The sequence below is a fragment of the Littorina saxatilis genome, linkage group LG5 (assembly GCF_037325665.1).
Source record: "Littorina saxatilis isolate snail1 linkage group LG5, US_GU_Lsax_2.0, whole genome shotgun sequence".
Lineage (NCBI taxonomy): Eukaryota > Metazoa > Mollusca > Gastropoda > Littorinimorpha > Littorinidae > Littorina > Littorina saxatilis.
In genome coordinates this window covers 59,835,090-59,848,572 of record NC_090249.1, presented here as the reverse complement: position 1 = coordinate 59,848,572, position 13,483 = coordinate 59,835,090, and the positions used below count along the sequence as shown (strand labels likewise).

Below are 13,483 nucleotides of genomic sequence, written 5' to 3'. Positions count from 1 at the left end.
ACGTTCGGGGATTTCATACCCAGGAACTCTCATGTCAAATTTCATAAAGATCGGTCCAGTAGTTTAGTCTGAATCGCTCTACACACACACACACACACACACACACAGACACACAGACACACAGACACACGCACATACACCACGACCCTCGTTTCGATTCCCCCTCGATGTTAAAATATTTAGTCAAAACTTGACTAAATATAAAAAGGCATTTACTTTTGCAGGAAAAATTCATTCCATGTGTAAGGAAAGAATGTTGATTTAGATTTGTCAATGTTGTGTTAACATTTCATCACAAGAAAAATTGCACTGCACCCGATTCACTTGCGAGTATTCCATAATTTTGCACGATGAATAAGAAGGACAATTTAAGATACCATCATTGTCGTCGTCATCGTCGTCGTCTTCCTCCTCCTCCGTCTCCTCATCATCATCATTCCTCCTCCTCCTCCTCCTCCTCCTCAGCATCATCAGCATCAGCGTCAGCATAGTCCATCAATCCATCAAGTCATGCTTAGTTTTCATTGACTCTGATAAAGTTTGTGATCTCAGCTTCAGTCTTTGCATCATCTGTTTAAATCTCCTGCCCATCCTCTTTCCTCGCGTCCACGCACTCCTATATACATGCAAATCAGTTTGACAAAACCCATACACACACACACACACGCGCGCACGCACGCACGCACGCACGCACGCACGCGCGCGCACACAATTATTTTATTCTCTGATGGATTTCTTCGCACTTTTTTTCATTTTGACCACATTAAGAACATTAATCTAGAGATTAGAACCGCGTGGTTCAAAATAAATAGCCTTAACATCAAGAAACCGTAATTCATCATTGTCCTTTCTTTCAAAGGGAACGGATAAAAGATGTTTTTGGCGTAAAGTTACCTTTCGTCCCGCGCAGACTATGTTTCAAACTACAACAGCTCTATCCACGCTTGGCTAAGAGCATACTTCTACTTTACATCTTTTCACTTGGAAAAGAGCATACTTCTGCTTACATCTTTTCACTCGGACAAGAGCATACTTCTGCTTAAATATTTTCACTTGGAAAAGAGCATACTTCTGCTTAAATCTTGAAAAGAGAGGTCCACCCCATGTTTTCCGTTGATGAAAGTCTGGCGAAATTGGCAGACAGCAAGATCTTCCCAAAACTTGACGCCAAGAGTGGATTTTGGCAGATCCCCCTCAGCGAAGGGTCCCGCCTTCTCACGACCTTCATTACACCCTTCGGCAGATACTCTTTCAACCGCCTTCCCTTCGGTATCTCTTCAGCTAGCGAGATATTCCAGCGAACCATGACAGAGATCCTTGAGGGGGTCGATGGCGTCATCTGCCACATGGATGATATCCTCGTTCATGCGCCAAACCGAGAGATTCACGACAAGATCCTGAAAAAGGTCATGACGAAACTCAGAGACGCAGGGCTTACGCTCAATGAAAAATGTGAGTTCTTCAAAGACTCCATCTCCTTCCTGGGTCACATCATCGATCAGCATGGAATCCGGGTCGACCCACGGAAAGTCCAGGCTGTTCAAGACTTCCCAGCTCCAAAAACAGTCACAGAGCTACAACGTTTTCTTGGAATGGTGAATCAACTGGTGAAATTCACTCCAGGCCTGGCAAACATGACACAACCACTTCCAGAGCTTCTGCGCAAAGACACATCATGGCTGTGGGGAGACGCACAACAGACGTCTTTCACCAACATCAAAAAACTGCTAATCTCAACGCCGGTACTGGCTCATTATGACCCCAAGAAAGAAACTGTCATTGCAGCCGACGCCTCGAACACAGGCATTGGCGCAGTCCTGTTGCAAATACAAGAGGACAAAACACGTCGCCCAGTCTGCTACATCTCACGTTCCCTCACAGACACAGAAACAAGATATGCTGTGATTGAAAAAGAAGCCCTCGCAGCCACATGGGCCTGCGACCGACTCAGTCAACGAGTACGTCTTAGGTCTTGACTTTACGATCGACACAGATCACAAACCACTCGTTCCGCTTCTCAGCACCACAGAGATCGCAAAAATGCCACCTCGCATACAATGTTTCCGCCTGAGACTGATGCGCTTCAATCCCAAAGTGATACACGTGGCAGGAAAAGAACAAACAACGGCAGACGCACTCTCTCGTGCGCCAGCGTCAGAACCTCAAACGACAGATCTCAAATTTATCAACGAAGTCACTGCCTACATCAGACATACAATTAAGATACTGCCCGCTTCAGCACGAAAACTAGACGAAATCAGACAAGCCCAAGAGACAGACACTGAACTGTCAGAAATCAGAAAACACTGCCTAAACGGATGGCCCGGCTACATGCCACAAAATCCACAGCTGCAGCAGTATTTCAAAAACAGACAGCACCTCACAATAATCGATGATCTGCTGCTCTACGATGACCGCATCGTCTTTCCCCTACAGTTACGCCTGGACACACTCAATCGTCTACATGAGGGACACCAAGGGGTCACCAAATGCCAAGCTCTAGCGCGCACTTCTGTCTGGTGGCCCAACATAACTGGACAGATCGAAGAGATGGTGAGAAAGTGCCAAACGTGCAGCAAACTGCGACCAGCGGCGAAGGAACCACTACTCCCTTCGTCAATACCTGACAGACCCTGGTCAAGATTGGGCATGGACCTTTTTGAACTTACCTGATTGTGGTGGACTACCTCTCGAGATGGATTGACATGCGCCCTCTCCACCAGTTGTCCAGCGCCGCAACCATCAACGCCATCAAGAGCGTCTTTGCCACGCACGGCATCCCCGACGTGGTGATGTCTGACAATGGGCCGCAGTTCTCCTCATATGAATTTCAAAAGTTCGCAGAGAACTACGGCTTCACCCATACTACCAGTTCTCCCAAATTCCCTCACAGCAACGGTGAAGCTGAAAGAGCCGTACAGACCCTCAAAAACCTATTAAAAAAATCGGACGACCCGTACCTGGCCCTACTAATGGAGCACACCGATTCACAATGGCCTGGCACCTTCTGAAATATTAATGGGCCGAAAACTCCGAACGCGACTACCCGTACATCCATCCACACTCCAACCGACACTCCTCAACAAAGATCTGTGGAAAAAGAAGGAAGAAGACTACAAGGAAAAACAGCGACTCAACTACAATGCCAGGCATGCCGTTAAAACTCCGCCAAACCTGAACCCTGGGGATTCAGTTTGCATCAACTACAATGCCAGGCATGCCGTTAAAACTCCGCCAAACCTGAACCCTGGGGATTCAGTTTGCATCAACTACAATGCCAGGCATGCCGTTAAAACTCCGCCAAACCTGAACACTGGGGATTCAGTTTGCATCAACTACAATGCCAGGCATGCCGTTAAAACTCCGCCAAACCTGAACCCTGGGGATTCAGTTTGCATCAACTACAATGCCAGGCATGCCGTTAAAACTCCGCCAAACCTGAACACTGGGGATTCAGTTTGCATCAACTACAATGCCAGGCATGCCGTTAAAACTCCGCCAAACCTGAACACTGGGGATTCAGTTTGCATCAACTACAATGCCAGGCATGCCGTTAAAACTCCGCCAAACCTGAACACTGGGGATTCAGTTTGCATCAACTACAATGCCAGGCATGCCGTTAAAACTCCGCCAAACCTGAACACTGGGGATTCAGTTTTCATCAACTACAATGCCAGGCATGCCGTTAAAACTCCGCCAAACCTGAACACTGGGGATTCAGTTTTCATTAAAGACATGCAGACACCAGGACAGATCCTCGAGCGACACAACAGTCCTCGCTCCTTCATCGTCCGCACTGAAAAAGGCACCCTTCGTCGCAACCGGTCACATCTCGTAGCGACTCCGGGTGCAGCCCCGCCGACGCCAAGGCGAACGCCACATCACAACTGTCAACCAGCAACACCAACTCCACCAGCATTGCCAGTCTCACCCGCCACTGTGGCGACACCAGCATTGCCAGTCTCACCCGCCACTGTGGCGACACCAGCATTGCCAGTCCCACCCGCCACTGTGGCGACACCAGGCATGATAACCCGCAGTGGCAGAGCAGTGAAAGCCCCAGACAAACTAAATCTGTGAAACAACCAGAACGGTCGCATGGTGCACTCTATGTCAGATGCCCTGGCCACAGCATATTATGACACGCCATGATTTGTGTTTTCATTTATAACCGAGTGTTTGTTCATTTTGCATGGCTAGTACTAGTCACATGTTTTACGTTTATCACTTTAATCTGTTAACCTTATGCAGTGCACCCATGCAACAAAGTGTAGATCCCAAATTGGTCCGAGAAAGGCCCTTAAGGCCCGTCCAGACACTCCCGGCCGACCCTGTCCACATTTGACTTATGCTCAAAACGGCGCACCGCGTCGTGCTATGATCGCGAAGCGTTATTTGCAGAAGAATAGCGCGTGTTCTAATTTCTATGACACAGACATAGAACGACGGAAATTTGACCAATCAGAGCAAACCAGAGCGATGACGTCAGCTGCTCGCGGCGCGGCAGTCGAATGCAACTGAACCTTCTTGTCAGCTGACCCGCTCCACTGATACCGCGTTGTGAAAAAAATCGTCGATGTGTGGCCACTCGGCAAATTCCGCGCGACGCACAAAACGGCCTGCGGCGCATAGAGCGTAAAACGGCGGCCAAGTCTGGACAGGGCCTTACGGCTCACCAATTTGGGCAAATGAGCAGGAATGACTGTGATTTGTGCAGAAATTGTGAAGATCCCACGTTGGTCAGAGAAAGGCCCTCAATGCTCACCAACTGTGAACAATTAATTTTAATTAGAGTTTCACGTGTGTATTTTTTTTAGATGGTGAACATGGACTTGTACTTGTACATGCTATACATGTACTTTCTTTATTTGAAATCGCCAAAAGACATCCAGGATTGATGCTTTAGAGTGACAATTATGAATGAGAGACCTCATACGTATTATTGCAACAAACATGTTATTTTTACATGTTCATTTGGAAAAGGGGAGAGGGGTGCATGAAGTTTGTAAGTTGAAGTTTACAAAAGTTTGAAGTTTGTTTAGTTTATAATTTTGTGTTAAGAAAATTGGTTTAAAAATATTCTAAAGAGGGAGGTGTTGGATAGGTCGAAGTGCGCCCACTTCGGCCTACCATGCAGACGACGCGAGGGAAAGAACTCCCGCTTTGTAACTGGAACTTCGGGTAATAAAGATGGCTACACCAGGTTCCTCAACTGTCTTGTCTACTTTGTAACCACGCAATACCACACATACTTCTGCTTAAATCTTTTCACTCGGACAAGAACATACTTGTGCTTAAATCTTTTCACCTGGAAAAGAGCATACTTCTGCTTACGTCTTTTCACTCGGACAAGAGCATACTTCTGCTTAAATCTTTTCACTTGGAAAAGAGCATACTTCTGCTTAAATCTTTTCTCTTGGAAAAGGACGGGTCTGTGGTAGTTTACGTAATCGTTGACATGGGGACGGAAGGCATCTTTAAAACTGTGTGCACAGAATGATTAGCTCGGAAGGCATCTTAAAAAACTGTGTGCACAGAATGATTAGCTCGGTAGATGTCTTTAAATGAATCTTTTGGTGCGCTTTGTCATTCGTAATCACAGGCAATTACAGCACCTGAGGCGCCGTTCGCATGGTATAGAAATCATTGTTGTGCACTTCTATGGCCTAGTGGTAAGGCGTCCGCCCCGTGATCGGGAGGTCGTGGGTTCGAACCCCGGCCGGGTCATACCTAAGACTTTAAAATTGGCAATCTAGTGGCTGCTCCGCCTGGCGTCTGGCATTATGGGGTTAGTGTTAGGACTGGTTGGTCTGGTTTCAGAATAATGACTAATGTGACTGGGTGAGACATGAAGCCTGTGCTGCGACTTCTGTCTTGTGTGTGGCGCACGTTATATGTCAAAGCAGCACCGCCCTGATATGGCCCTTCGTGGTCGGCTGGGCGTTAAGCAAACAAACAAACAAACTTCCATGTAGTAATAGAACCTTTATTTCCGCGTGGATTTGTTAAATGGTGATAAATCAAATCCAGGGTTTTTACCTGGGTTGAGATCATCCAGCCACCAGGCTAGCGTCTTTCAAGATGGATTACATGTAATTTAAGGTATTAAATTGTTGAAGGTTGTCGATCTCTCCCCCCATCCCCCCCGCCCCCCACTGTGTGTGTGTGTGTGTGTGTGTGTGTGTGTGTGTGCGTGTGGTTTGTGTGTGTGTGTGTGTGTGTGTGTGTTGCTAAAATCATGCACGGAAGACAATTACGTTCTAAACACTTTAAAAAACAAACATTTTTCAGTGTTTGGTTGCTCCGATTAAAATGTCTCCTGTCGTCTTAAACTTTTGTTTTAAAGCAAAAGCAACAAGCTATTGTCGCAGCACCTGAGAGACATTCAGAATATTTTCCTGTCGTAAGCTTAATACCAGCAGAAAGGTGCATTTAGATCTCAGTGCTTGACGTGTGACATTTTCCAGGATAGATCTCCTGTTTAATCTAAAAAAATGAAATAATAAAAACCTCAGAGCTCACAAACAAACAAAATAATCATTGCAATATGTGTGTCTATTCAAGAACACAATCAAACTTGATCAGAGCATAGATATCTATTATATCTATGATCAGAGCTGCTTGCAGAGCTCTTAAATCTGACGCCAACATGTTTCAACTTGAAATGCTCGCCATGCCGCCATTTTCATTTCAGTGTTCCTTTCCCCGGCAAATTTCTTTTTGAAACAATAAATCCTTTGAATAGCATGAAGTTAACCTGTGGACAGTCACATTGCAATCATATATGTCATTTATTCGGCACATTTCATTGATTGAACCCCTGTACACGTACACACACAAATACAAACCCGAAAATGGAATTCTTTTAAAGTCACTGAGTGCATGCATCCATGGATCTTTAGCAGCCCCCGATTTTGCATCAAAATCATACATTCAAACTGCTCGTATTTTAGGACTTCACTGTGCAAAACCAGGATGTTTGCTGTTAGACTTTGTGTTATAGTTGCTACCTGTGCTGGTCTAAATGCCAAACTAAATGAAATATTACGCTAAAAACGATTGAAAGTAATTTGGTAAGGACAAGAAGATACGAAAGATGGCGGACGAACCCAACACATCTGTGTTTCAGTCACGCTGATTAACGGCAGAAATACCAATGAAAAATATATTAGTGATATATACCAAGACATACGATTATCTATGAAGAGTCCAACTCTCATTTCACACAATAATTTCAATAAAACATGCAAGTATAATAAGTATTTTCGGCATTTATACCTTGCGACTTTGGTTCAAACGGCAGTCAACAACCGATTCATTTATATTTTTCATATAACAAAATGAGTCCAACGATAACAGACTAACGACCAAAGGGAAGAAGAAACCTCGGTCTTTCGCACTATATAATTTTTTACCAGCAACCCGCCAACAGATATGGACAGGGGATCGAACACGGATGTAAACAAACACAAATTTGACGAAAAGGGTCCCACGAGGCCCGATTCGAGGCGCGGGAAAACCTGCTTTCTGTGTGGTCCGCGCCGACTCTATATAAGAAAGCGCGACGCAAAATTGCATCATTCGATGTCATCTCTGCATTGACAGAAGTATTTTCAAGACTACGCTCGCATTTTACGTTTTGCATCTCAACTCTCTGGTAACATGGTTGACGTTGTTGCAACAGAATCCGGCGCCGCTCCATTGTCCGTGAAGCCTGCGGCAGTGGCCGCGAAGCCTTCCAAGAAAGCCATGAAGCCGAGGAAGCCCCAGCAGCCATTAGATCACCCAAAGTACAAGGAGATGATCTCCGCTGCCATCGCCAGCCTGAAGGAACGTGGAGGCTCTTCTCGTCAGGCCATCCTCAAGTACATCCTGGGCCACTACAAGGTCGGCAGCGAGACCACCAAGATCAACGCACGTGTCAAGATGGCACTGAGGTCTGGCACCAAGTCCGGCAGTCTCAAGCAGTCCAAGGGAACCGGTGCGTCCGGCAGCTTCCGACTGGGCGAGAAGCCTAAAGCAGCCGCCAAGCCCAAGCCTGCCACTAGCAAGAAGTCGCAGACTGCCAAGAAACCGGCTGTCAAAAAAGCTGCCAGCAAAACTGCCGCCAAGAGGAAAGCCACCACCCCGAAGAAGGTGGTCAAAGCCAAGTCTGCTGCTGCAAAGAAAGTGGCGAAGAAATCACCAAAGAAAGTCGCAGCGGCCAAGTTGCCCAAAGCCAAGTCGCCCAAGAAGCCGGCCAAGCCGATCAAGAAGGCGGTGAGCAAGAAAAGCCCGGCCAAGAAAGCCTCCAAGGCCAAGCTGTCCAAGAAGTAAACCGACCCGGACCGTCCCTGGTTTACCTGATTCTTCCTAACCCCTTAAGGTCCTTCACAGGGCCACCCTACTATTCCTAAAAGGGATGGATTTCTCGTTGCCAATATTCTACTTAATATTGTATTATGCTTTCGGTTACTGCTTTGTATTCTATTCATCTTATGGGAGTTAAAATTTAATGTTCAGTTTGTGCAGCTGGAAAATGCTTTGTATTCTATTCATCTTATGGGAGTTAAAATTTAATGTTCAGTTTGTGCAGCTGGAAAATGTGACGGTTCATTTTTTTACATTTTTTTTTTAAATGCGCACCATAAGGAGGGCGGAGAATTTCGAAGTATATGTACCGTAAGCTACATAATAGTACGTTTGGGCGTTTACTGGGTACTGTACCCTGTGCAGAATCTGTTCATGAGAAATATCGTTATTTGATCACTTGGTATGCTCTTTCTCTGTAGGCCTAAGTAAATTTTCGTCGATTTTTTAATTGGTACCTCGCGTTTTTGCCGGTCAGGTCGAGTTGGGGGGGTTCCCGTATTTAGCCGGCGGTTACGTGACCCCTGTAAAAGAAATCTTTGATCCTAAACATGTGCAGGGCCTTTCATGGCATAGACAGTTTGAATGAACGTTCGGGAATGAACGTACGTTTTAGTTGGGGTACGAACATTGGTGCAATACTTTGTTTTGGCCTTTGGCCGAGTTTAGTTTGCGCTACATGTTCACAACAGGGACCTATCACTCTTCTTTGCATGTTTTTATGCCTACGGATTTTCAAACTGATACTCTGCAACACATGTAACCCAAATTCAACATGTGCCCGTATGTTACGCGTGATTGTTCTGAAAAGTGACTATTACATGATTGTTCTGAAAGTCTACCATTTATTTCATCGTGATCATGTAAGCCCTCATACGTGATTGTTCTGAAAGCTTACTAATTTACATGATTGTTCTGAAACTCTACTAAAGGTAAACTTGCTTCACCCGTGAAATGTTGTCAGATATGGAACAATAATAATGTATACATGTATACCCCTACCCCTGGTGGCTGCTGTGTAATAAAAAACAAGTCGCGTAAGGCGAAAATACAATATTTAGTCAAGTAGCTGTCGAACTCACAGAATGAAACTGAACGCAATGCCATTTTTCAGCAAGACCGTATACTCGTAGCATCGTCAGTCCACCGCTCATGGCAAAGGCAGTGAAATTGACAAGAAGAGCGGGGTAGTAGTTGCGCTAAGAAGGATAGCACGCTTTTCTGTACCTCTCTTCGTTTTAACTTTCTGAGCGTGTTTTTAATCCAAACATATCATATCTATATGTTTTTGGAATCAGGAACCGACAAGGAATAAGATGAAAGTGTTTTTAAATTGATTTCGACAATTTAATTTTGATAATAATTTTTATATATTTAATTTTCAGAGATTGTTTTTAATCCGAATATAACATACTTATATGTTTTTGGAATCAGCAAATGATGGAGAATAAGATAAACGTAAATTTGGATCGTTTTATAAAAGAAATATTTTTTTTACAATTTTCCGATTTTTAATGACCAAAGTCATTAATTAATTTTTAAGCCACCAAGCTGAAATGCAATACCGAAGTCCGGGCTTCGTCGAAGATTACTTGACCAAAATTTCAACCAATTTGGTTGAAAAATGAGGGCGTGACAGTGCCGCCTCAACTTTCACGAAAAGCCGGATATGACGTCATCAAAGACATTTATCAAAAAAATGAAAAAAACGTATGGGGATATCAATCCCAGGAACTCTCATGTCAAATTTCATAAAGATCGGTCCAGTAGTTTGGTCTGAATCGCTCTACACGCACGCACGCACACACACACACACACACACACACATACACACACACATACACACACACATACACCACGACCCTCGTTTCGATTCCCCCTCGATGTTAAAATATTTAGTCAAAACTTGACTAAATATAAAAAGAGTGTCACTGAAAACAGATGTGCTAATAAATTTAGCTTTCATATGTGTGGTGTGTGTGTGCGTATGTACTCAGTGCACTGGCGTCGGAAACGGGTGGGGGGGGGGGGGGGGGCAGCTGTTCCCGGGGTGGGGGGGGGGGGGCAAACATGTCTTTTTGCCCCCCCCCCCCCCCTAACATTTAGGATAACAAAAATATTCACAGAGAGAGAGAGATTGAGAGAGAGAGAGAGAGGGAGATTTAGAGAGAGAGAGAGAGAGAGAGTTGATAAACAAAATACTCCCCCCCACACACACACACAAAAAGAAGTATATTGTCTCGCGTGCAAGAACTTTATAGCCCAGACTCCCCACCCATCTCGCAACCCCGGCCATCTCCTCACGTCTCTCATCCCCTCTCCACTTCAATTTTTAGTTCATAAAAAAAGAGACTTTTCATTTGTGAAAATTATTTGTTGTGCCTTTCGTCTTTAAAGGGGCAAAAAGTAGCTTCCATTTTCCCTCTTTGCCATGCCTTTCGATCCATTTTGGTGACCTAGCCACCTAAGCATGGCAAAGAGGAAAATTCAAAGGTTTCTACTGATGTGTCCCTTTGAACCTGTAACTTGAATTTTGAGTTGGGAATACTCAAGAAGAATCATTACATTTTTGAAGATTGTAAATAATTTTTGTCTTTGAACATTTAATTTCAATTTTGAGTTGAGAACAATAAAGAAGACATGTTTAATGTATGAAACGTATTACTTGTTGAGTTTGTATTCATTGGGCGGGGATTCATTCACGATTGTATCAAAATAGTGTTCCATTTACATACAGACACCCCCCGCGGGTTAGGGGGAGTCCCATATTGGTTGGGACGAGAAAGAATTTACCCGATGCTACCCAGCATGTCGTAAGAGGCGACTTACGGTTCTGTTTCTCCTTTTACCCTTGTTAAGTGGTTCTTGTATAGAATATAGTCGATGTTTGTAAAGATTTTAGTCAAGCAGTATGTAAGAAATGTTAAGTCCTTTGTACTGGAAACTTGCATTCTCCCAGTGAGGTCATATATTGTACTACGTTGCAAGCCCCTGGAGCAATTTTTTGATTAGTGCTTTTGTGAACAAGAAACAATTAACAAGTGGCTCTATCCCATCTCCCCCCTTTCCCCTATCCCATCTCCCCCTTACCCCGTCGCGATATAACCTTGAATGGTTGAAAACGACGTTAAACACCAAATAAATAAAGAAAGAAAGATACATACAGACATACACACAGACAGACGGACAAAGTGAATCCAGTATACCCCCTCCAACTTCATTTGGCTGGGGTATAAATATCAATATCACTTAAGATTTAGTATCATTGTATCAAAATATTGTTCCATATACATACTGACATACACACAGACAGATGGACAAAGTGAATCCAGTATACCCCCCCTCCAACTTCGTAGGGCAGGGGTATACATATTGTTCCATATCTGACAACATTTCACGGGTGAAGCAAGTTTACCTTTAGTAGAGCCTGTTTCAGAACAATCATGTAAATTAGTAAGCTTTCAGAACAATCACGTATGAGGGCTTACATGCAGTGATTACGATGAAATAAATAGTAGACTTTCAGAACAATCATGTAATAGTCACTTTTCAGAACAATCACGCGTAACACCCGGACAATACCGCTTCTTTTATGAAAACATTGCTTCGGCCATGTTGATTTTAATCAACCAATTTTCTTGTTCTTTTTTGTCTGGGGTCTGTATGTATCTGTGTGTCAACTTTTGTGTGTGTTTGTGCGTTCCCATATATGCAGAAGTGATTAGCAGAAAAATAAGGCCATATTTTTTAAAGGTGGTCGTCTACATTTTTGCTTTTTTTCAATAATCTTATGATTAGACTTCGATACAAAATGATGAATGAACCATGGGGAAAAAATTTATAGAAAACAAAATATATGAAAAAAAAAAAGATTTTATTTTTGGGTAGCGTGACTCACGCTTCCAATATGTTTGCTGAGAACATGTGCTTTGACTAAAAATACTGACCAATCAAATTCATGTCACTATGCTTATAGCCACGCCCAACAGTTTGACACTGGAGCGCTGTCCACGCTTTTTTTTTTTTTTATAAACGCACGAAATGCACGGGATTTTGGCATTTTCCAAATAAGGATATCCTACTATGAGTACTACGCTGGAATACTACAAGGAATTTTCAAACGGCTACACTGGCTTCAGTCTTTCCTGATCGAAAGGGGGTGTATTGTTGATATTTGTAGATAATAGACTCTGCATTTTAATGGTCAAATGGCGATTTCGGTATAAAAATGTAGACAAGGACCTTTAAGGCTTGGAAGCTTAAAAAGAATTAATGATTTACAGGGCCGGACTACCGGGGGGGTTATGGGGGTTGCGCAACCCCCCCCCCTAGCCTAAACATGTACCTTACTTATTTTTTATTTTTTTATTATTGCTTATTTTATGCCGTTTCATGCAAGGAGCGACCATTTTCCTATCTCAGAATATGACCTACCCGTCAGCTTCGAGAGGGGGGGGGGGGGTGGGTTCTAGGGTTTCCGGACCCCCCCCCCCTCAGCCAAAAAATAAAAATATTGAATGAGGTATGCATTTCTTTATTTTACATTGAGTTTCAATTTTTGGGGTATTAATCAGTGACAAAATCTGCTGCCTGAAACTGGTAATGATCATCCTCAGAATGCACCAGATTGCACCATTTTGCATTCTTTTTTTCAAAATTTTCCGGGGGGGCATGCCCCCGGACCCCCCTAGCAAGCTCGGCGCTTCGCGCCGTCGGCTCGGCGCTTCGCGCCGTCGGCTCGGCGCTTCGCGCCGTCGGCTCGGCGCTTCGCGCCTTCACACCCATATCCGGCTTCACAATATACTTTAAAAAAAAAACAGTCATAAAATGAACTGATCCGCCCCTGCCGCCAGGGGGGACATCCCCCTGGCCCACCACTGGCAACCCCCCCCCTCCTCTTCGCCTAGTCCGGCCCTGATTTAGGTCATCAAAAATCTGAAAATTCTAATAAAAACTAAAATTTGAGTAACGATCCCAAATAATTTCATCTCAAGTTATTCTTTCCTGATTCCAAAAAATAGATATGTTATGTTTGTATCAAAAATAAGCTCAGGAAGTTAAAAAGAATAAAGAAAAGCTCGCTTTCCTGTTACTAAAGCACCACTGCGCTATACTGGTTTGTCCGCAATTTCCG

General features: G+C 44.0%; 2 protein-coding genes across 2 annotated transcripts; both read left to right on the top strand.

Annotated features, from left to right (window-relative positions):
* Window positions 1-3,018: 3,018 nt before the first annotated feature.
* On the top strand, window positions 3,019-4,080 carry LOC138967828 (circumsporozoite protein-like). The gene has a single exon (XM_070340486.1). The coding sequence runs from the start codon at window positions 3,019-3,021 to the stop codon at window positions 4,078-4,080; it is 1,062 nt and encodes a 353-aa protein (XP_070196587.1).
* Window positions 4,081-7,588: 3,508 nt separating this feature from the next.
* Window positions 7,589-8,316, top strand: LOC138965907 (histone H1-delta-like). Its single transcript, XM_070337988.1, has one exon. It carries the CDS (start codon window positions 7,663-7,665, stop codon window positions 8,314-8,316), a length of 654 nt encoding a protein of 217 aa, XP_070194089.1. The 5' UTR covers window positions 7,589-7,662.
* Window positions 8,317-13,483: the final 5,167 nt, after the last annotated feature.